The sequence below is a fragment of the Drosophila melanogaster genome, chromosome 2L (assembly GCF_000001215.4).
Source record: "Drosophila melanogaster chromosome 2L".
Classification (NCBI taxonomy): Eukaryota; Metazoa; Arthropoda; class Insecta; order Diptera; family Drosophilidae; genus Drosophila; species Drosophila melanogaster.
In genome coordinates, this window is record NT_033779.5 from 5070829 (window position 1) to 5093593 (window position 22765).

Sequence of the window (22765 nt, forward strand, 5' to 3'; positions counted from 1 at the left end):
AAATTGATTTCGGACTTTATGAAAATTTTCGGCATTTATGAAAATATAAAGGAGATTTCAAAATCTCGATAAATTTGGGTTCAGTTCTTAGCTAGTTGCGCATCCAAGTTTCACACCTTGTCGCGTCCACATTTTGAGGTATCATGCTTGTATCGAGCGGCGGTCACACTTTTCGCTCTTTTCGATTTTTCGTTTCCGGCGTGTAAGTGTACAATTTTGTTGCTCCACGTTTTTTTCCTATTAATTTATATTTATCTCATTTTCACGTGCACAGAATACTGCTGGCGAATCTTTCCCGTGTCTAACACACCAACAACAACAGCAAAATGGTATGGCTACCTTAAAATCCATCCGGAAATGCACACTAACCGCATAACCCTCTTTTTTTTTATTGACAGGCCAAGCGCACCAAGAAGGTTGGAATCGTTGGTAAATATGGTACCCGTTATGGTGCCTCCCTGCGTAAGATGGTCAAGAAGATGGAAATCACCCAGCACAGCAAGTACACTTGCTCCTTCTGCGGCAAGGTGAGTTGGCGCCCCAAAATGGAGCAACCCATTTAGGGTGGCCCAAAAAAGGGAGCGCCAAATGGTGACAAATCGTTGGCGGAATGTTATCAGTGGACATTTCTAAAGCAACTCCATGCACCCATTCAACAAGTGGAATCTTGAATTATTGGCCTAAAGTCACCTAGAAATGTCCATTTATAGAATTCTCTTCGAATAGAAGCATTACCCAAAGTTTCCATGGATAGTAACATATCTTATCTCTAATCCGCAGGACTCCATGAAGCGCGCCGTTGTGGGCATCTGGTCCTGCAAGCGCTGCAAAAGGACCGTCGCCGGTGGCGCCTGGGTGTACTCCACCACCGCCGCCGCCTCCGTGCGATCCGCCGTCCGTCGTCTGCGTGAAACCAAGGAACAGTAAACATAAACGGATCATTAATGATGGAACCATCTAATTGAATGCTCCGCTATGCTAGCTCCCGTAGTTTTAATCTGACAACGCGATTTTCCTGTGGTTTGCGCCGTGCCGGTCATGTGAAAATAAAAAAAAATGTTTTTTACTTTTAACAGTATGCGCAAGTGATGCTTATTTAAGTGGAAAACTAAGTTGGAAAGTTGTGCGAAAACGAATCCAAAATTCCCCCTTTGGCTAGTTATATGGAAATGATACTTCTGTGCACTCGTGATTTATGTTCTGTGTGCAAAGCTGAGAAGTTCGATTTGGCATCCTCTATAGTTTTGGTCCAGTGGTCAGCTCATATGATGGACACCAACTTATTAATCCCCTAGCAATCCTCAAATCAGCTGTAAGAATAAAATACTGGTAGTGGTGGTTCTCTTAAATTTGTCATCTTTTTTTATTTATAAAATTTAAAAAGTCTCTAAACAAACACAAAAAATAATGAACTGAAAAATGCATAAAAAATGTTGGCTTACAATTCAGTTTTGCGTTATCATTCTATTATCCATTCGATTTGTATTCTGAGAGGTTTTACAATTTGAGTAATGGGAAACCTATATTTAGCTAAATATACAAATCAACAATATGAAACATAGAGGCAGCTATGATATAGTATAGTGTAGGCCATATCTAGCGGTCACACGACATTTGTAATTACAAGTTATAGGATTGTTTTCGATTGTTGTGGGTCGTTGAACCTGCCTGCTTTGTTGGATCGTTTTCCTGTTTCATTTTAAATGTTAATTAAAAATTGCACCGTCACCAGTTAAAATAGTTGCTATTTTGCCGTATGTGTATATATCGTCGTTTCTCTATAACTATGGGTTCGTCACACATAATCGATTTTAAAAATAAATTTAGCTAAAAAGTTTTACTTGGCCTGCGTCTTATCGGTTTGCTGCTTTCAATGATCATCTGTGGAATTTCGCTCGTAGTCAGGTTATGCATCGTACTTTTGATTAAATACTTTTCGAAATATTTACACAATAGCGCTGAGAAGAGAGTAAGTTCTTCAATTTTGAGCAATACTTAGTCGAGAGCTATTGTTGATGTTCGGCAAAACGTTGACTAAATCTAAATTTAATTTAGAACTTAACGTTAAGCCTAGAACTAAATGCAATTTATAGTACAGTTTTGCTTGCTTTGCATATGTGTATATCATATAGGTACTACATAGATATTTTATTTAAATGTATATTTTTAATAGCTACATTAATCATATTTACATTGTTTTTGTTTAGTTCTCGTTTGAATGTAGCTTATATATATATTTTTACACTGTATTTATGATATGCGTGCAATTTTGAGAGATTTTTTTTTCTTTTTATCATATTTTCATTGTATAATGATTATGGTTTTTAGAAGCATTTTCGTGTAATTTTCATTTGTGATATGAAGAGCGCGTTATTTTGGTACAAAGCAACAGATTCTCTGTAATTTTTTTGATAGGTGCGCGCAAAGAACAACCCATAAAGTGACTTAAGGTAAAATTAAAACAAAACAAACGTAAATTTTCTCAAGTACAATTCTAGCTAGGAATGTCATGTGCTTGGGTTTTGAAGAAGAGGAGGAGGATTTGGATTACATTATGCTCTGCTATGACACACTTGTGGCAATTGCTTGGCCTGCAATTGCGGGCGCTCAATTTATGTACTTTAAAATTATAATTCTGTGAAGCACAAAACGTCAGTTAAATGCCAATTTATTGGTACTTGGTCGAAGCTAATGTAAATATACATTACAATTACATAGTATACCTAGGTAAATCGTAGAATTGCCTGCCTATATAAACACATATACATGCACATCATGTAAACAGATCTATACATTCACACACGCGCATCAAGATTTTGGGAAGACATCCTGCTGCCGAAGGACTCCTCCGGCCGCCTACACACATTCACGCACACAAAGATAGAGAGAGAGAGAGGGATATTGAATCCGCTTGAACTTAGGCTACATAAACGTCGAAAACAGGAGCCGGCTAGGATTAAACATAAATTGGAAGTTCTCAGTATAGTTAGTAGGATCCGTTGAGTTGAGTTGTATTTAGTTGTTGTCGGGCGTTCCGGCGTCGTTGCCATCCAGCTAGTGAGCCTGCCACTTGAACTTGGACTCCATTAGCCACTGCTGGCCCTTTCCGTAGCTGCAGGGACGCAGCAGCGGCGTATTGGCATCGTCCCGCGTGGCACGCTGTAAGCACTGACCCGTGTTCGTGTGCCGAATCCACTTCTCCTGCAGGATAAATGTAAGCATAAGTAAGCAAAATCCAAAGGATATATTTAACAAGAACGCACCTCCGCATCGTAAACCCACTCCTGATTGCCGCCCATGTTGTGGCATCGCACCATGTTGACCGGGCCATTGGAGCTGGATGCGTCCAGGCACAGATCGTCGGACATGATCTGCTGGCGCTTGGTGTAGGCGAACACCTGATTGCCGCCCAGGCCGTGGCAATAGCTAATGCCCACCTTCTCGTTGTACTTCCTGCCCATCGTGTCCAGGCAGGTTTCCGTTTCCGCATTTCGGATCTATTAAAGAATTTCAGTTATACCAGTTTCAAATAGCCAGTTTTAACTAGAGTTTCTAAGTTACCTCGCCCAGATAGTAGTAATCCAAGGGCATTAAACTCTCGGGATAAACGTTCTCCAGATACCAGCGGAAACTCTTGCATTTGAGGCGATCTCGCAGAGCTTTACGATCGCTCACATCGCCAGCCGATGCCTTTCGAGCTCCTAAAGTAAATTCATAAATCGCGAAAGAAGCAAATAAAAAATACGCAAGTTAATTAAGATTATTACCACATTGGAATATAAAACATATATGCTGGCGAGTGTTTTGTGTTTTACGAACTAAGTGTATGTGTTTGTTAGAAAGCGGATTAAAAATGCCTTATTTTTTTTTTACAAACGAATTTGTGCGTGTGATGAAAGATGAAACATAGTTAGTATGCCAAAAACATGCAAATTAACCATCTAAGCAGCCCAACAATTACAAGCACATCAAATTACGTATTATATAAGCAGTGCCAGTTATAGTATTTACAAGATTCCCAAACATTCAAACATAAACTAGTTTTGCTAATTAAGTTCTAAAACAAATATCCATTACCAAAACAAAGTGCATAGTTGGCAGTAGAAAAATAAATATATATATAAGGTGGGTTTTAAGCAAAAGGACTTTATAATTAAGTTTCTAATAACCGCTCCCACTAAATTTGAGTTTCTCTGAACCTGTGTGTTTTTATTCCTTGCAAAAAGATGTTTTTTTTTTGGGTTTTCAAATTTGGGGACACAATGGGGACAAAGACAAAAGGCAGCAGGTGTGTGTTTATTGGGCGTAAGTGGAACAATACTCGTACCAGAACGGAACTAAAAAATGGCACAAGAACACAGAGAGAAATAAATGGGAGACGGGAACCAATTGTACAAAAAAAACATTCGAAAATCATAGGTGGAGAGGTGAGAAAAGAAAGATATTATTGCGTGATTGAATTCAGTTGATTGATCGATCGGTGGTGGTGGGTTTCTATATATTTTCTTGTATACTTATTGCGGATCGGATTTTGGACACGGCCATGCCATAAATCATAAATATCGATATAAATATTTATTGTGTATTGTGTATATAGACATTGCATAATGCAGGGCGTGCTGCTTGCTCGAGATATACATATATTGTTGTCATGTATGCAGAGATATACATATTTACGGAACAAAACACTATTTAAGAGACAGACAATAGAAATTAGACAGTGGAGAAAGAACGTGAGCATGAGATAGAAAGTGGAGGAGCATTCTGTTGGTTTTGTATTTTTAAGATTTTTGTTTTTTTTTTTTTGGTAGTTTGTTAACCTGGATAAAAACTGTAGTAGAACTCTTTCCAGTCGTCCAGCCAAACCTCGACCAGACGGGCATTATTGTGATTGACTATCTCCGTGGTGCCGCCGGGGAAGGTGTACGGCGTAGATTTGCGGAACACGTGACCCACACGGGAGCAGGGCGCGATCTCGAGCACGCCGCCGCACATCCACACCTGGACATATTTCGTATCGGGTTTCGTTTTCGGGGATTATGTGTGTGTGTGTTCATATATTTTGACAATCGGGCAGTACAATCGAGCATTTGGTGGTGGTCAAAGAGTGGACGAGAAAGATATACACAAAGATATACAATAAATAGAAGCTTTTGTTATAGAGCAGTTTTAGCCAAGCCTAGCTCAATGTACTTTCAGGCCTAGGATCCTCAAGCGATTGGGAAATGTGGATCGGAAAAGATGGCTTCAAAACTGGGCCATATTCGAGATTAAACAAGAAACAGCGGCGCCTAGAACTCTATTAGTTAGTTTGAGGCATTTTTATGCACTTTGCAGTACTTTGTGCAAAGTGCTTATCAAACCACACCCAACCCTCAAGGAAACCAGAAAACACAAAAAAAAAAAAATGTTTCAACTAAAAACTAAAGATTAGTTACAACTTAGGGGGTAATTAACGAATCATCAAATCGAATTGCCAATTGTTCAGATACTTAAAGCATAATTAATAAGCAACAAATTACGTGTACGTTATGCTTAGCCTAAGGTTTCAACTGGATTATAACTGGTTACGTTAATACCTATGCAAACGAAGTAATCAACATTAGTGTTTAGTATTGGGAACAAGATGATATTATATCTTGGTTAGCTTGGTAGCTTCGTCCTTTGATGGACAGTCATGAGAGAGCGAGAGGTAGCATGAGCATGAGCAAAAGGAGAACTGAGAAACTGAGAAACAGGATAACTTAGAAGAATTGTGAGAACATCGAGAAGAATTTCAGTTGAGGAAATCATAAGGGGAAACACACTAATTAGGTAATGCCAGTGCGTTAGTTATACGAAAGAAAGTTTGATGTGTTCTGCCATAAATTCGGGAGCTCTCTCAGTTACATGACATGTTTAAGAAGGATAGCTAAAGTTATAGAATGTCGATCGGAGAGGGGGTATCGTATATATAGAAGTCGGTGGTTACACAAAATCATTAGCTATACATTAGTTTTATGCTCAAAAACATATTAGCTTGATTCGAATGTGGTGTGTGTATGTGTGTTAGTGTTTTAGTTGGAGGCACCGTTTTTGAAAAAAAAGTGTACGTTTCGTTTTTTATCTCTGTCTGTTAGCGATTTAAAGCCAATTACAAATAGATAACGAGTAATTCTTAAAGTTAGGAGTTAGATGCACGCAATTTAAAATCGACTTGTGGTTGGAATGTTATTTGACTGTTTGTTGTTGTTGTTGGTTATGCGAACCTGTGCTCATCGAATAATAGAAATCACGCCACTCGTCCAGCCAAACTTCGGCCACCCGGGCCGCATTGTGCAGCACAATTTTGGCCACGCCGCCGGGGAAGGTGTACGGCGATTTGTCACGGAACACGTGGCCAACGTGGGAGCAGGGTATTATTTCTAAAATGCCGCCGCACTGCCAAATCTGCGGGTTTATCATCGTCGACGATTGCGTTTGTTGTATGGGTTTGTGGTGTTTGTGTGTGAGTAGAAATAAATTTGTTTCGTTGTTTTAGGTCAAATTGAAATACTTAAATTAAATGCTTCAAAATCAAAATAGAAGGTAAATCCTAAAGTAAATTGCAAGAAACTGAATTTGTTTTGCGGCTTGGCTTGGCACAGCTAAGGAAAAACGTTTGAACCGAACAAAAAGAGAGAAGGGAAAGAAGAGCTATCTGCAAAATGCTTTGATATTGCCTTACACGGAACGACATCTCCAGATTTTCGCCGCCCCAAATGTCCATGCCCTCGTCGTAGGAGCCAATCTCATAGAAGTAATCCTTATCGATGGAGAACAGACCACCGGCCATGGTCGGAGTTCGCAACGGAGCAGTCCTATCGTTATTCCGGCGCGCCATTTCCCGCGATGGCACTCGGTACCTAAAGCGGATTAAGGAGGCATTTTAAAGGGATTACGCTAACCAGGAAACTTTTCGCTCACCATCGGAAGTTGAGCTTCCAGTTGAAGCCGCCCCACGTGGAATCCGAGGCCGTAATGTACTCGAATGTCTCATCGGAAATCACATCAATAATCGGGCACACAACCGTTCGACGATTCTGCACAATCCGCGCGAGCAGAGGCTCCAGCCAGCCCTCTGTGCACTCACAATGGGCGTCCAGGAAGGTGATGACCTCACCGCTCACATGCTCGGCACCCAGGAGACGTGCTCGGATCAGTCCCGAACGCTTCTCTGTACGCAGCACAAATGTCTTAACTGGCAATTTGGCCACATACTCCTCCAACTGCTTGCCCAGAAAGTCTGTAAGATGAGATGCGATGCGATGTGTTGTTGATATCTTTTCACATAATAATAAGCCTCTTAATGAAAGCTGCAGTTTAAGTTAATTTCACATTTTCAAGGCTCCCCTTGAGCAGCACGTTTTGTGTATTCGCAACTCACCCCGTTCGCTGGCATCGTCCACCAGGATAATCTCCTTGAGGAGGGCGCGCGGCGAGCGATTAATAACACTCCAGACTGTTCGCAACAGGGTTGTCCAGGCTTCGTTATGGAAAACTATCACAATGGAAGTGGTGGGCAGCTTGGAGGCATAGTGCTTGCGGCGGCAACTGAAAAGGGGATAATGCTAAAAAAAACCAGTTTAAGCATATTTATGAAACCAGCTCATACCCTTCGTGTCGCACATCAGTCAGCGAGCGATTCAACGAAATCATGTCACTGGCCAGCAGATTGAACTGGTTCTCCTTGAACTTCTCCTTCATGAGATCCTTCATATCGGCGGGTATTTTAACCGGCTTGCCCATCTCGCCCGGTTTGCCCTTGGCTTCCTGCACGCTTGGCGCCAGGAACCACTTCTTAAGCACCACACTGGGATAGGTCATCGAGATGCCGCCCGAGGCAAAGCCTTGGCCCATGATCAGAGCACCACCCGATTCGCCATCGAGTGACTTTTCCGTATTTATCTCATTATCGTCCACCAGCTGATTGTCGTCCACCAGACGCTCGGCATTGGGCAGCTCCACGTCGTATTCCCCGGAACGCTTGCATCGCCAGCCATCCTTGCCGATGCAGTCCGAGTAGCGGGCGATGAGCACGAAGTCAAAGATCACCCAAACGAGCGAGGTGAGCAGGACGATGCGGCAGGTGTTGGAGCGCATGCGCCCGCGCATTTTGCGTGTGAATGTCGAGAAGGTCATGATTGCTTCGATCTTTGTTAACTATCGTTTGTGGCTATAGTCCTTGGTTAACTGCGTATTTTGGCGCTTTTGGGGGGTGGGGGTTTATGTTGATTATCCTCTGTTGTGGTGAAACTAATGCTATGTGCTAGTGTGGAGCGATCATATTAGTACCCTGTTGTTTATGCTTTCTTGATTTTATAAGGATATGTTGATGTGACTCGTCTTATGTGTAAAACGTTGATGTTGCTGTGCTGTAGCTAGTTTAATTTGTTATCAACCGTATCAGACTTTTATCGCTCCCTCAAGCGTGAAATGTTAATAGTTTTGTAGCAATTGTTGTTGGCACATATGGGAGCTCCACTCGTCTCGTCTCCCTCTCTCTGGCTGTCTGTCTGTGTGTCTCCCTTGCACTCTCGCTCATGCTAGCCCGCCGTTTGACCTTTGACTCCGACGCAGACTTCTCCTAGGAAAGATCGCTAGTCCTCGGCGACGGTTTCCAGGTCCAGTTTCGCCTCGGAAAACTCATTCCTGGACCACTTTCTTGATATCTTTCTCTATCAGTTCCCTCTGGCTATGAAAAATTACGACCTTCGCTATTATTAAACTGCAAAGAGAGAGAGAGAGAGAGAGGAAAAACAACAATAAACACCATGATAAATCACTTCGCTATAATGAATAACAGCGAAAAAAATGAAAGTTATGATTACATATTGCTGCCGTGATATATTTTTATATGTTAATAATCAAACAAGCGTTTTTTTTTTGTATTAAAATATACAAATGTACGGATAATTGCGCTCGAATTATTGTTGAGCTATGAATTCACTCGCCTCTTATTTGCCCAGCAATTTATTACCAATTTTTTTTGCAATTGGGACAGATATAAATCAATTGAGATCATATTAATTAAAGCTATCCGTTATCAAAGTGGATACATTTATATATTTCGTAAAGAAATTTTACGTTTATTAGCGTGAAGGAAGAAGAGGTAATAACACTTTATCTTATACATATGTTTGTTTATTTTACAGGAAAATCGAGAACTGAATAAATACAATTTTTATTGATTCCACATGAGAAAAACAAGGCAAATATATGCTATGGAAATTGCGAAAACTCCGCGCATCGATAAATCGCATCAAAGCTGAGCTTTCAATACCCCTTTTCCGGCTCGAATCTCTGTTTAACTTGTGGATCCCACCGCGGAATCTCCAGAGCTTTGCACACGAAATGCCAAAGGCAAGTATGAGCAAGAAAAAAAAAAAAAAAAATGGGAGAGAAAACTGTTTTTTCTCCAAATGCCGTTTTTGGCCAAAATTCCATTGACAAAGGTCATAGTCGCAGACAAAAACAACGGCAAGACAAGCAGCATCAGTTCTCCAACAACTCACGCCAAATGCCAAACAAGCTGTTGTCAGAGGGAGAGGGAACTACATAGGTGCGACAGGGATGGCGAAGCAGTACTAGCCAAAAGCGCAACAACTCTTAACGGTATTTCGCTGGAGCTTAACTCATACCCTACGATCAGGTATTAGTGAAATTAAGAAGCATTTTGTGCCTTAGGAAAACTGTTAAAGTTTATGATATTTTTATTTTATCGGACATAGCTTCGCTAACTTTTTAATCATTTTAATTTTATTTCATTGACATTCAAAATAATTTAAATGTTATACAAATGTATAATTTTATAGGATTATCTATGGAATATTTATAATATTTTGACACCCATTATATTTAGACATTTTGCGAACGGAGTATAGAACCACACTTAGAGTATTCGTATCTTCGCTGTCCCATTGTCTTTGGTTTTTTTTTTGCATCCTGCACTTTTTTGCGCACATAACGTGCCTTTGAATCATTCATAAGGCATGCGACGTCAACCTCGTTGAGCGGCAAACTAGACAAGACTTCGGGAAAAACCAGTTTCCCACGCACACACCACTGCCACTTGGCAAGGCTGCCTGGAGGGGCAGATGGAGATGCAGATAGAGATGGCGATGCAGAGGTGGAGAAGTGGGTGGCTTGGGCAGGGGCAGCAACACTATGCTTAAATATGCAGTTGCATGTGCGGCAAGACCCCAGAAGAGGCAAACTTCAGTGGCGCTCACTGGAGTGCCCTTTTTAGGGCATGTCAGGCCATCAATAATACATTTGATAACAAGAAAACGTAAAAAATATATTTCAGTTTTTTACAATTATCCAAGGTTTCTACATAGGCTACATTTTTTTGAGTAATTAATAATTCAAAGCAGTTTTGGAAAAAAAAAAAAAACTAAAAATTGAAAGGTCATCTCATGAAGCTTTCAATGCCCTGAAAATGTGATTTCACATTTGATGAATGGTTGACAAAAACTTGCTCCATTTTTTTAGGCTTTTCAAGACCTAACCCAAAAAGAAAAAGGTTAGAATAACACAATAAAATCATGATAGCGTATTAAGAAACCATATTTAAGCAGCTGTCAAATGAACTCGCTCTGTATTTGTCGCACTTAAATTAATCAAATTGTAACAGCTATGTTTTCACGGTTGTTTATGCTGCTACCCCATTCATTTGCATGCATATTCCACTACGGACAATTCAATTTCAATTATGTCAAATGAATACATTTTACAATTTCAGAGTTCTGCGCTTGAAAAGAGCATAATTGGTCTGGCAAAATGTTGAAATTCAATTAGGCCCACATATCGTTGAAATCCCAATGGTTGGGGGTTTGCTGGGCTGCTATAAACAAAAATAAACGTGGTATGAGTTGCGACTGTCGAAGTCACGCTTTGTGAACTGCTAATTGACAGGTAATCAGTTTAAGTGATGAAAACAGCAGCGAAAGCAAACAAATATTTTTTACATAAATTGTGGCAGGAACCTAAGAAAAAAAGAAGAGTTAAATTCCAATGCGAATTAATCACTGCTATTAACACTTTGCCATCATCACTGGTCAAGAATTAATTGAACAATCCGATAACTAATTTTATTCAATTCACAATTATAAACTAATTTGAATCCAATTCAGAGTAATTGAAATTATGAGCGATTGGAAAATTGCTGGAATGATTAAAAAGAGTGAGAACAACAAGTGTGAACATCTAGTGTGAACAGTTTGAAATAGTGACTTCTGTCAGCCGCTTTCTCAAACTTAAGTAAACATTTAAGGATTTCTAGAGCCGACTGCTCCCCAAAACAATAATTAAACTTCTCCAATCTGATAATGGCATGCAGTTCATTGAAGTTTCGCAGTTCTCAGCAGTAATTTGCTGGAAAACTCTTGACTCACTACTGCTGAGTAGTGTTGCTGTGCCGACAGCAATTGATGATTTATGTACGACAATCAACTTCAATTGTTGCCGACTTCTGTGAACTTGAGTGCTGATTTCTGTCGCTCTTTCTGATTTCCGATACGTGGGTGGTTGATAAGGATTGAATGTTTGTCAGTTGGCTATGTGAAGTTTTGCCTTTGCTGCACTGCAGCAGCAGCAGCTCAAATTCTTCTTTTGTAATTTAATTTTGTTGGATTTTAATTAAAATAGAGCGCGAGCTCAGCGGTGCGCAAAAATTCACAGCACGTAACATTGAAAAACTGTCAAACTGCCATAAATTGAAATATTCTCGTGCTTCACAGCCCCCCCTTGTTTTTTTTTTTAATTCCTTTCCCTTGAAGTTGGCCCGTTTGGACTTTATCTTGGCCGGGTCCACACAAAGCGGAAGCTAACATTTTTTACAAGACCTAAAAAATAAAAAAAGTTAAAAGTGGAAGTGGAAGTGGAAGTGGAGGGCGGGTGGCGATGGCGCCTGCTGAAAGCTTTTCAAGCTGCGCTGTGTTTATTGCCACTGATAAGGCGGCTGGCTGGGTGGCGGCGAGGGGCGTGGCAGGCCATTCCGTGTACAGTAGTTGCTCGGAAATGTGCCAAACTTTTCGGCTTCGAGGCGTTTTTAATTTGGCAAAAACTTTTCGCTTTATAAGGCCGAATTTTCATAAACGAGTTACGAGTTTGGCAAAACATATTGCAAATTGGCCGAAAATTGCATTAGCAGATAAAACAATAATCAAAATAGTTTTAGATCTAAGGTTTCTCTGAATCAAATTGATTGTAATCAGTAGTTCGTATGTACATACAATGAGACTACTTTGGCTATTGTGTAGCTAGATGAGCTACCACTGTAGATGAGCTTGTAAGCCCGTTTCAACTGCACTTGGGCCCGAAAACACTTAGCACGCTTGTTGAGTGTGTGGCGCGCGCACTTAAAAAAGCGCACAGCAATTAATTTGATGAAAATCTGTGTCAGCTCTTGCAAGAATTTCTCAAACGCGAGGCGGAAGCGATGTGAAGTGGAGATAGTGCATAATGTTAACAGATCGAAACTGTTCGAAGCCGACGTGTGTGTGCTTGTCGCCATAACTCATTTATTATTACCTACTTTGGGTGAAAATCTGTACACGCGGCCAGGCAATCAATTCATAGTTATTTTTTAATGAATTGCCTGGCTGTTGGCGAAGGTCATGTCCCGTTGATGACAAACACGAAACAGCGACAAACAATCAAAAAGAGCAACCAAGCCAATAAACGGGGGCAACAACTATTGTGACAACGCTTACAAAATGAAATTGTAACACAAAATGCAATTAAGAGTGCAAAAAAAAAATAATAAAAAAAAAAAAAAACGGCAAGCAATCCAGTTACAGGAAAATAAAAACAAAGGCGCACAGTGAAAACAATTTGGAAAACGTAGGCAATTAAATGCAATTAATGAAATTGTACAATTAAGCGAGTAGTTTGCCGACCCGCTGCTGATGACCATTTGCCGTCCAACTGGTTGGTTTTCCATGGGTTACCCATCTGTGGTCAGCATTTGCATACAATCCAAACGGAAAATTAAACCAATTTGTAACATAAATCTGGCTAGAGTGTAGGAAAACTTAATGAAATATGAGCATTCGATATGATTCCTCTTCAAATATTTATTTTTATATCTTATATCCAATAATCTTGAAGCTTATAAACTGTTTCCTATAGGTTCCTAACTCTTGAAAACTTCATTTAATAGAAAACCATCCCAAGTTAGCCAATCAAATGTGAAAACCTAGTAAGTTGACTAATAGCCGGTCATTATATAGACTACCACTTGACTTCCAGAGGCTTGACTCCCATAAATTCATCATCTGAATACTTCAGCATGCTCCCCACATATAAATCAACCGATTTTAAGTTTGGTATAATTAAGTACACTCGTTTGGCGCACACTTCAACAACAAGTCGCGTCGGAGCTGAAATAAAAAAAAAACACAACATTTCACATCAATTTCGAGAGTGTTGTTTTTTTTTTTCGCCGAGGATTATACTTGTTGTAGGTGTCTGGGGGCCCTGCACTCGGCACTTTAATGATCTGTGGCCGAGTGCCAGAAATGCTGGGGAATTTGGGGAGCTCTGGACTCGTAGGGTTCTGGAGCTCTGGAACTCCGGCTGCCTGATGTGAAAGGCGCGTAATTTATATTGCACACAAATAAAATTTATTTCGGTTTCATGCTGGCATGCGGAGAGAAATCCAGTAAATTCAGATAAATGATACAAATTAGCGCTATAAATACGCCCCACACACAAAAACTCACGTTCCACACAGTCCACACAGTTCGCAATCCACAGGCCGCTTGCCGTTTTTGGAGTCATAAAAACAAATGCGATGCCAAGTCTGTCCGGCAGGTTAATGAACTAAGACGCCGGCGACTTTGACGATGACGAAGACAACGTCTCGCAATTTCAGCTAATAAAATGCTAATTTAACCCCCCCGCCCCAGCGAACAGTTGATACTTTTCAAACTTCCATAGCTCGAAAGACAGCTAAGATATTAGATTTATTAGATAAAGAAGAAGTGTGAACAGTCAAATAATAATAATCACTTTTAGAGTCACAACTTCGGTTCTTGTTTCGGAGGCCCCACTGTATGTCACAAGTGAATGATAAAATCCGGTCGTGCTCAGAGAAATGGGAATAGCAATTAAAAGAGTCCCCAAAGAGGTGTGACAAAGGCGTTTCGACTGGGGAACGTTACTAACTAAGTGGGAAACAACAGGTTTGGAAAAATTTGGCATACATATTTACATAACATTTTTCAGCTGCTTAAATACTCTATTTGCTTGCAGTTGTCGTCAGGTATGTTGTAGGCATAAGATAAATTAAATTTAACCCAGTTAACAAAGCAAACAATTCAATGCAAACTGAAGTAGGCAAATTCATTTTAATAACACACAAGTAATTCGTTTGTTGATTGCTCTTTGGTAGGCATCAATCTACACAAATGGACAAAGCCATAAAAATTGCTTTGAAGATGGGATTTTTACGCCGGCTAAAGAGAAAATAAATGACAACAAATTAAGTAGGCATTTTCGAGAAGGAAAGCCGAGAAAATTCGATGGGAATAGAAAACCGGTCGCCAAAACGAAGAGAAATGTGTCGAAATGCGAAAATTGACAACTGAATAATGTATCTGTGTGCATGGCGATATTATAAATTATACATTATCATCATCATCATCATTATCATTGGCAACCATCAACTGTTCTGCAGGCTCATAAAGCGGATTTTGCGCTAATTTCTCGGTCTTTTCTTCTCGTCGAATCTTTTGGCACACGAAACAGAAATGAATTCATGACTCGCATTTTAATTAAAAGTAAATAGAAAGAGAGAAAAGCTCGACAACAGACAAGGACAAAAAATCTCAGCTTGACGCTTGGCATGGGTACACAGTGAAAAATGCAAGTTTAAGCATCATATGCTAGCTCAATTAAAATGTTGCATTTAATTGCAGTGGTGAAGTAAATTTAAGTTTAAAATTTAAAGAAAAATTTATGTAAAATATATAAAAAAAAAGAAAAAAATGTTCTGTGTATCGAAAAGAATGGAGAGTAGAATGAAGAAAAAAGATTCCGTCGTGTTAAATGTAGCAGAAGAGGATAAGAAAGAGGCGGGGGCGTTTAGAAAGTAGAAATATGCTAAGCGACCCCGCGTTTGCATAGCAATTGCTCATTTACAGTACTCGAGTTCTTCTTCTGCCGCCGTTTTTTATTTAAAACAAACTTTGTGTTTTTTTCCCTTATTTTTCTTTTTGTTATACCACTTTCCTGCAATTTGTAAAACTTTGCACGAAAACGCGGAACAGGCTAGAAAAAAAATAAAGGGCGAGACAAAGAAGTGGAACAAACGAAAAGTTTTTCGAGGTTTGACATTTGGCACAATGGTAATTCTATTTGGACCATCATTGGTTGGGCTTGAACCCCCCCCCCCCCTCTTGCGCAGGACCCGCATCATTAATTTGCTTTTGTTTCGCTTTGTTCTGCCTCTAATTATGCCCAGCAGCTTCGTTTATGCGATTAAGCCAAGGTTGATTAAGAAAGGTTGACTTAATTAAATGGGAATATAATTACAGTTTCCAGAATTTGAAAATTCGGCTGCTTTGTTTGTACATTGTAACCATCCGTTTTAAGCTGCATTGCGAACTAGTTTTGAGATAGATCATTTGAGACATGACTCAAATTAAAGCGGCAAAAGTATATTTTTAGATATTTTTAAACTTTCTTCCACGTAATTCGATTGCTATAAAATAAAATCCCATACCGAAATGAACCGAATGAATTCGCAGACTAGCGCTAATCCAATGCATTTCAATTTAAAATCCACAAATCCAATTCAATCAGTCAAACTAGTTTTACCAAATTTAATCAAAGCAGGTCAGTGAGTTTTCAAATAAAAGCACCCAATACCCCACTCTTATCACGAAAACCAATCACGCATGAACGCATTCGGAAGTAGGAGATGTGCCGGGGGCGGCGACAAAAAGGGGGCGTGGACGTGATTGGACTCTTTTGCGGTTTTTTTTCGACCATCGCTGCCACTCTACAATCCCCACTGGCTTCTTTTTTTTTGTTGGCATTTTTGGCGGACTACTTCCTTCCCAAACACATGCTCACAACACACACAGGCCAATCTCTCTTTGTCCCATTAAAATGTTATTTCCTTATTATTGCCCCGACTTAATCGTCTTCCTTGCCAGCAGCCTGTTTTCCTTACTTTTCCCTTCGATTCCTCCTTCCTTTCCCACTGTCCCACTTTTATCGCACTCTCCTCTCGACTTACCGACTCGTATAGGGGACAATTGTGTCGCCACAGCCGCACCATATGCACACTTATGTTCAATAAAATAGCAATTAATATTTTTATATCATTACTTTGAATTGCTCGTTTACAATATTTCCTTAAGTGAATTATTACACAGCTCCTATGTTGTAAAAAAAATAAACATTGGAGGTAAAAGTTGTTAAAGTGTTCACCTGAAGTTGCAAACACACCTTGGGTTAACAAACAAGAAGATAAGATTGCATACATGTTTGCCAACTCAAAGAAATCATAAGGCTTACAGTGTTGTTTAAATATCTTTTTTTTAAGTGTTTGCAGGGATGCATTTTCGTTGCTATTTGCTTGGCCAGCGCTGTGGCGAAATATGAGTGACTGACGGACTTTATTCCCCATTTCCATTTCGCTCCTCGTTTTCATGTGATGCGTGTCCATGACAATGGAATACAAATTTCTATGGCACACATTTGCTTATTTCTGCTCTCTCGGATTTTTATTTATTTTTTATTTTTTTTGTTATTTCGAAGGGGGACAACACAGCTTACACAACCTCATAATCTTCAAGCGGGCGCCACCACAACAAACTAATGCAAAGTGCCAGCGCCACATTATGCCAAAGAATTTCTGAGTCATCGTCGGGCATTGTGAATTGGTATCTGCAGATTTCTACTTTAATTTAGACAAGGGACTTTAAATGCTAGTTCTATGGGATATTTAAGCAATATATGAGGAACAACTATAGAACGTTTCAAAAGTCATTACTATCCATTGAGACAACTTTATTTGGAATTCATCTGGCTCAAAGCTGTTGGTTATAACTTATTTGTGGTGGTGTGTCGAACCAGAGAGAGATGGAAACGCAAAAGTTGCTAAACAAATGTGCGCAAATAACAAAGTTATTTGGCAACTATTAACCCAATAATATAATTGGGTGGGTCGGCGAAAAACAGACAAATTGTATGCCCCAAAAGAAGCTTATAAGCGCTGCTCTTTGTTTAAAATAATTTTAAAGTATTTATTACTTAAAACTGGCAGATGCCAGTTCAATTGTTCTTTCTGAGCTTATCAATGCGAATTAATTGAAAAACCTGTAAGTGATTCATTTTCGTGAAATTATTTTCATAAATCAAATTGAATGAGTTATTATTATCGGCCAGAAGCCATAATTTTTGCAAGCCATTATTTTTTTTTGCCTTTGTTCATCATTTGGTCATGTTCATCAGCTTTATCGGTTATGGTTATGCAAATGATGGTATTGGGTTACCATTTCCCAGTTTCCAAGCTCGCAGTCCAAATTGATTGGAAATGAGAGACACAGACAACGAGCATGTGGCAAGTGCCATTGAGCTAATTAAAACACCTTGCGTAACTGGCGTTCAATGCTGCTTAACTGGGTGACATGGCAATTAACTAGATGGTTACCATTGTTCCGGGACACGTGAATCGCTGGCATCCCAATGCCACCTCCTCCCATCGTAAAAATGGAGTGGAGTGCTAAATTATGTTAGGTAAATGTTGTTCCAATGCTGTTGTTTGTTGCTCCGCTATCGCAGTTCTTAGCACGCTAGTCCCGCCTTCAGATAGCAGAGCATTCTTTCCGGTTACTTTTCATGCACTAATAGTTGATCAGAATTTATGGTGCCACCCACCATCCACCATCCACAACCACCCACTCACACACCCACTATTTTGCATTGCGCCCAACCTTGGTGAAAATGCTGTGCTGGCTGCTGCATTGGACCTTTGTTGTTAATGCAGCCATTGTTGCTGACGCGTTTCGTTGCTCAGCGTTGTCAACTTGGCTAATTTCTAGACCCATCTGGTTATTGCCAACCGGCGGAAATGGCAAGAACAATGCTCATTTTGTGGGCAACCACAAGTCAGTTTAAAGTGCAAAACTAATTAAGCCGTGGTACTTAAACAGTTATTAAAAATATTATAATATTTATAAGACTTCATATCTAATTAACTCTCAGTTGCAATTAAGCACCGTTTCGACTAACACATACCTCGCATTTCCTTTAACGTTATCACTATCGGTGGCACCATTTTCATATGCAAAGAAAATAGAAACTGGACAGTTTTTTTTTATTAGCCAGCGTTGTTTTAATTTGGCATTACTAGCGGTGCTGCTTGGTTGCCTGGCGCGCTCCAGTACGATTTGGTTGGGTTTTAGCCGGGTTTTTAGTATGCGTTTTGGTTGGAGATTGGGTCGGGTTCCGCTTTTCGCTGGGGCTTTGTCAAGTTCGACCCTGGGGGGGCATGGCTCATAAATTTCCAGCTGCTATTGCAATATGAAATATATGCAGCATAATTGAATTGCGTCTGTGTGGGTGCAGCGTACTGTTAATTTTAATTTATGCTCATAAATAACCAAGGCATTTTCATTAGGCAACATTCGGAAGTAAGGGAATGAACGGGCGAAAAATGCAAACTCATGGCCCAAAGAAATGAATTACAATGGTTACATATCATAAATATACAAGCCATTTTAGTTTGCTTACAAGTTCTGGCTGCTCAACGCAATTTAAAGAAGGTATGCGATAGTTCAGCCCTCTTCTTTCTTTTGAAAGATAGAAAAATACCTCTCCTTCGAGCACTAAAAAAATGTAATTCATTGCATGTTGGGAGCACAGAAAAGTGCGATAACAAAAGAATTTTTCTTGTCGACCTCCGGCTTATAAACAATTTTACTCAGCTTAAGTGCCAAAAATAGATATAAAAGTGCTACACTTGCGGAATAGATTCTGTTTCTGGTGTTAAATGCCGCGTAATCACTTTCGGAAGCCCATAAAAGGCCAACTAAAATAAAAAAAAAAACCAACTAAACTGTGAAAAAAAAAAACGTGAGGGAGTCAGTTGGAGTGCGAAAGCTGTGCAAATATACGCAGTCAGCTACGTCAGCTGGGCTTTAATGTGTATCTTGTGACATTCGAAACAGCAGCAGCAGCAGCAGCTCGAAAAACGGCCAAGACAAAAATAATATTGGCGGAATGAAAAAAAAAACGAAAAAAACAAAAGAAATAAGGCCAATGATGCTTGTAATTGTAGCTCCAGTTGGCCCCAAACTCTTGTTGATTTTGCAACTGCTGTGCTGTGCTGTATGTGTGTTTTCCACACGATTTTAGCCCCCCTCTCGCAGCTTTTTGACTGCTTTCGGCCATGGCGGCCAATTGCAATTTCAAGGCTGCAGCTCCAACTCGAGCGAGCACTCCATCTTCGTGGCCACCGCATCCATCGCATCGCCCACATGCGCAAACAAGTCTTAAAAACTCATTAACGTTTAATAATGTGAAAAGCGAGTTGCCGCCGGCTACACAGTTGGCCACCACTGACTGTCACCATGTTTGTGGCACGCGGAAAACTGCAGCCACTTCTTGGGACAAACTTCATTTTGTAGCCGGGATTAAGACCAGATTTAAAACTACTAGTTTTAGGCTCAGTCAAAGACTATGCCACATTGTAGCACCCATGTAAATGATTGTTTAAATGAAGATTCCCATTTCTAAAACCACTCTAAAGATGACCCCGTTTTCTCGCGGTGCAGTTACCCAACATGCGCTGCTTACTGCCCCCGATGGACACTTGCTGCACTCAATCAAGCTCGACGCTCCGAAGAGGGTTGATATAGGATGTACTGCGAATGCGAATGGCAGGGGGCTAAAACCCGGGATGAGTTGTCTTCATTTGGCCATGAATGGCAGCTGGCAACTGCAGCAGACCAGCCATAAAAGTTGACAGCATCTTTTTTTTTGCGTGGTTTTGGTCGAGAAAGTGATTACAGAAAAGGGAAAACTAAATGCCAGCATTAGCTAATGGACTCTAAAGCTTATAATAAATGATAAATATCTTTGAATATCTGATCTGAGCTACCAAAATCGATGACGATCGAACATCAAGTTGACGCTAATTTCCTTTCGCCGGGGAAAAAAAAACGTGCTCCAATTAACATCTACCAAACGCAGGTTGTTCTATAACCCAGATATCTAGCCTATATAGCACCATTCCATCGAAAACTTGATCATGAGCAGGAAACTGTGTTTGAGACCACGACATTTTGTCATTTCATCGGCGGCGGGCAGCTTTATCGCTTCTTGGTAAAAAAAAGAATACAAAACAAAAACCGCATGACAGTGCTATTAAAATACAGCTTCATCCTAGACAATTACGATAGAGTAAAACCAGCTTTACTACGGGGAAATCTTTTTCTTGTACAGCATCTGCAGTTTCTTCTTTGTACGCTGCCAGCCATAACTGTAGTTGCAGGTGTGTGGGTAAATGTACTCCACGTTGTTGTAGTTTCGGTGTTCGCTCGGGGGAATTTACGGAGCGTTGATGGCTTTCTCCTCTAAGACTCGATTTTATGGGGAATAGTGGAGTGCGAGGAGTGCGGTTTGGGGCACGGGGAATGGATAACATAGTGCTCCAACTAAGCTTGGAATGGAAATGCGGATGGGCATGGGGATGGTGTCCAACAAGAGCACGGCCAGATGATCTCTAGGCCATTAGGTGGGGCCAGCAAAAAAAGTTTTCGTTTATTGGTGGCATGGGCCAGTTTTATAGCTTCATTTGCACACAACCACTGCTGCAGAGGCCGAGGTCAGGTTGCTATAATTTAGGGGGCAGTTGGGCGAACAGTGGGCGTGGCTCCCCAGGTGCAAGGTGGATCGACATTCTTTGAGCGGAACGGTAGCCAAAAAACCTTCAACCGGAGGTAGCTGCATTATTGCTATTCAAAAATTTGCTTTTTCGTGGAATTTTGTATTTCATTTAGTAGATAAGGCTACTTAGATTCAACTGAAATCCGCAAGAAAGCTAAATAAATACAAGTCTGGCACTTCCGACAAATATTTTTCGCAATTTTATCTTTATTTAGTCCAGAAAAATGTTTCAAAAGATTTAATACTATCAATCACGTTTTAGTTTTGGCGACAACTATGAAGTAATCGTATAGATAAGGCCCATTAAGTAATATCGCAAAGCATTCAGCCATAACAAGCAACCAATTTTGTCAATCAGTAAAATTTGTAGGAACTGCTTCCGCGAAATCTTTCCCACAATCAGTGTTTTTACTTTTTGTGTCTTCTAGGCATTGGATTTACCCAACGAGAAGTCACGACCCAAGTGAGCATTATTTTCCGCCGATCCGGCGGTCACTATCATCATTACAGTGCGGCCGATAAGTACGTGGCCCATTGTCATTTAGTCATTAGCTTTGGGCCTTAATTGCAGGTGGAAAGCGGCGACCTTAATGCATTCGGTTCCACAGTGCGATTGATAAAAAGAAATGCATTTGCAATGCTTAAATGGGAGCAGAAAAAATAAGGAAAACATTCTAAGTAGACATAGTTATCTGAGTCCATCAGAAGATTTCCGGTAATTATAAGAGTATTATGAGTTTCTAACTATTTAAAATCAAAATTTAATGATTTAATTCAAAAAATCTTGAAAAAGACAAAATCTTTTAAGAATAACTGTTGCTTCTGATAAGAAGAAATGTATTTATTTACGCTTACTATAAGATTGAAAATCCTCCCCAAATACTAGATACCCTATTGAAAACTAGGTAATTTAACGAGTATTGACCAGGAGAACTGCATTTAACCAGAAAACCAAGAAGACGAATCTTTAGCGGATTTTATTTACACGAACCGGTTTAATTGGCTCGACCTCCAATCAGAATCAAGTTCACGAACGCACTGGCATTAAGAGTCCAATAAGTAAGTGCATTGGGGGAAATACAAATGGAAACAGATGAAAAGTCTCGCTGGAAATCGCTTACCCAAAGGGAAAATCTCTCTGGAAGCTGCTGGATGAAAGGATGTGGGAAGAAAACAACAGAAACGTTGCAGGATTAACGCGAATTTTTTCCTCTTTCTGTTTGATAGTGTGTGTATGTGGCGAATTAAAGTGACCAACAAAAACAGACACACACACACACACACGGCAGGCCGCTCACTAACTAAACACACACACACAGAATCGTACGCACCGCAAGAGAGCGAAAGAGATGGATGGAGCGAGGGGAGATTCGGAAATTGAACACGTTTGCCGCGATTCCGATTTCGATTCCGGCGGAGGGCGTAGTAACGTCCCTAAATTGTGGGCGACCCGGTTTATTTACACGTCCGTATGCCCGAATTACTTACATACATATGTGTGTATTATGGACCGCGCCTGCTGCACTTTCCACTACTACCACTCCAACTCTCTGTTGCGTACGCGCGGCTGTGTGTGCGTGTGTGAGTGTGTTTATGTGTGCGTATCAAGTGCACACGTATGCAACTGCTTGGCCGTGTGGGTGTTTTAAATTTGATTTTTTATCCGCAAAAAATTGCACCAAACTACTCACACTTGCACTGCACAAGCACTGTTAACTCTCTTTTGATTAATAATTAATTCATGCGCGACGCGACATATCCTCGTATCGGAGCAAAAAATTACGAAGAAGAGAGCGTTGCGGGTTGCTTAAATAGATTTTTCAGGTTTTTAGAGTGCCCA

The 22765-nt window shown here is 40.3% G+C and overlaps 2 protein-coding genes and 1 non-coding gene across 6 annotated transcripts; 1 reads left to right on the forward strand and 2 right to left on the reverse strand.

Annotated features, from left to right (window-relative positions):
- Positions 1–58: 58 nt before the first annotated feature.
- On the reverse strand, positions 59–281 carry asRNA:CR45305 (antisense RNA:CR45305). The gene has a single exon (NR_124078.1).
- RpL37A (Ribosomal protein L37A) lies at positions 129–1227 on the forward strand. 3 transcript variants are annotated; one of them, NM_001201762.1, is made up of 4 exons: positions 129–202; positions 275–329; positions 399–527; positions 781–1227. In NM_001201762.1, exons 2-4 carry the CDS (start codon positions 327–329, stop codon positions 925–927), a joined length of 279 nt encoding a protein of 92 aa, NP_001188691.1. In that variant the 5' UTR covers positions 129–202; positions 275–326; the 3' UTR covers positions 928–1227. The 3 variants fall into 3 exon arrangements, with proteins under 3 accessions (NP_001188691.1, NP_524781.1, NP_723060.1); NM_080042.4 differs by having other exon boundaries at positions 172–202; positions 781–1076; NM_164628.3 differs by having other exon boundaries at positions 172–329; positions 781–1076.
- Positions 1228–1341: 114 nt separating this feature from the next.
- Pgant5 (Polypeptide N-Acetylgalactosaminyltransferase 5) lies at positions 1342–22764 on the reverse strand. Of its 2 annotated transcripts, NM_135062.4 has the most exons (10): positions 22617–22764; positions 22047–22070; positions 7634–8746; positions 7406–7572; positions 6946–7264; positions 6707–6884; positions 6249–6429; positions 3562–3701; positions 3264–3497; positions 1342–3201 (listed from the first exon to the last, which is right to left on the reverse strand). In NM_135062.4, exons 3-10 carry the CDS (start codon positions 8158–8160, stop codon positions 3055–3057), a joined length of 1893 nt encoding a protein of 630 aa, NP_608906.2. In that variant the 5' UTR covers positions 8161–8746; positions 22047–22070; positions 22617–22764; the 3' UTR covers positions 1342–3054. The 2 variants fall into 2 exon arrangements, with proteins under 2 accessions (NP_608906.2, NP_001036338.1); NM_001042873.2 differs by lacking the exons at positions 6249–6429; positions 22047–22070 and adding an exon at positions 4821–5001.
- Position 22765: the final 1 nt, after the last annotated feature.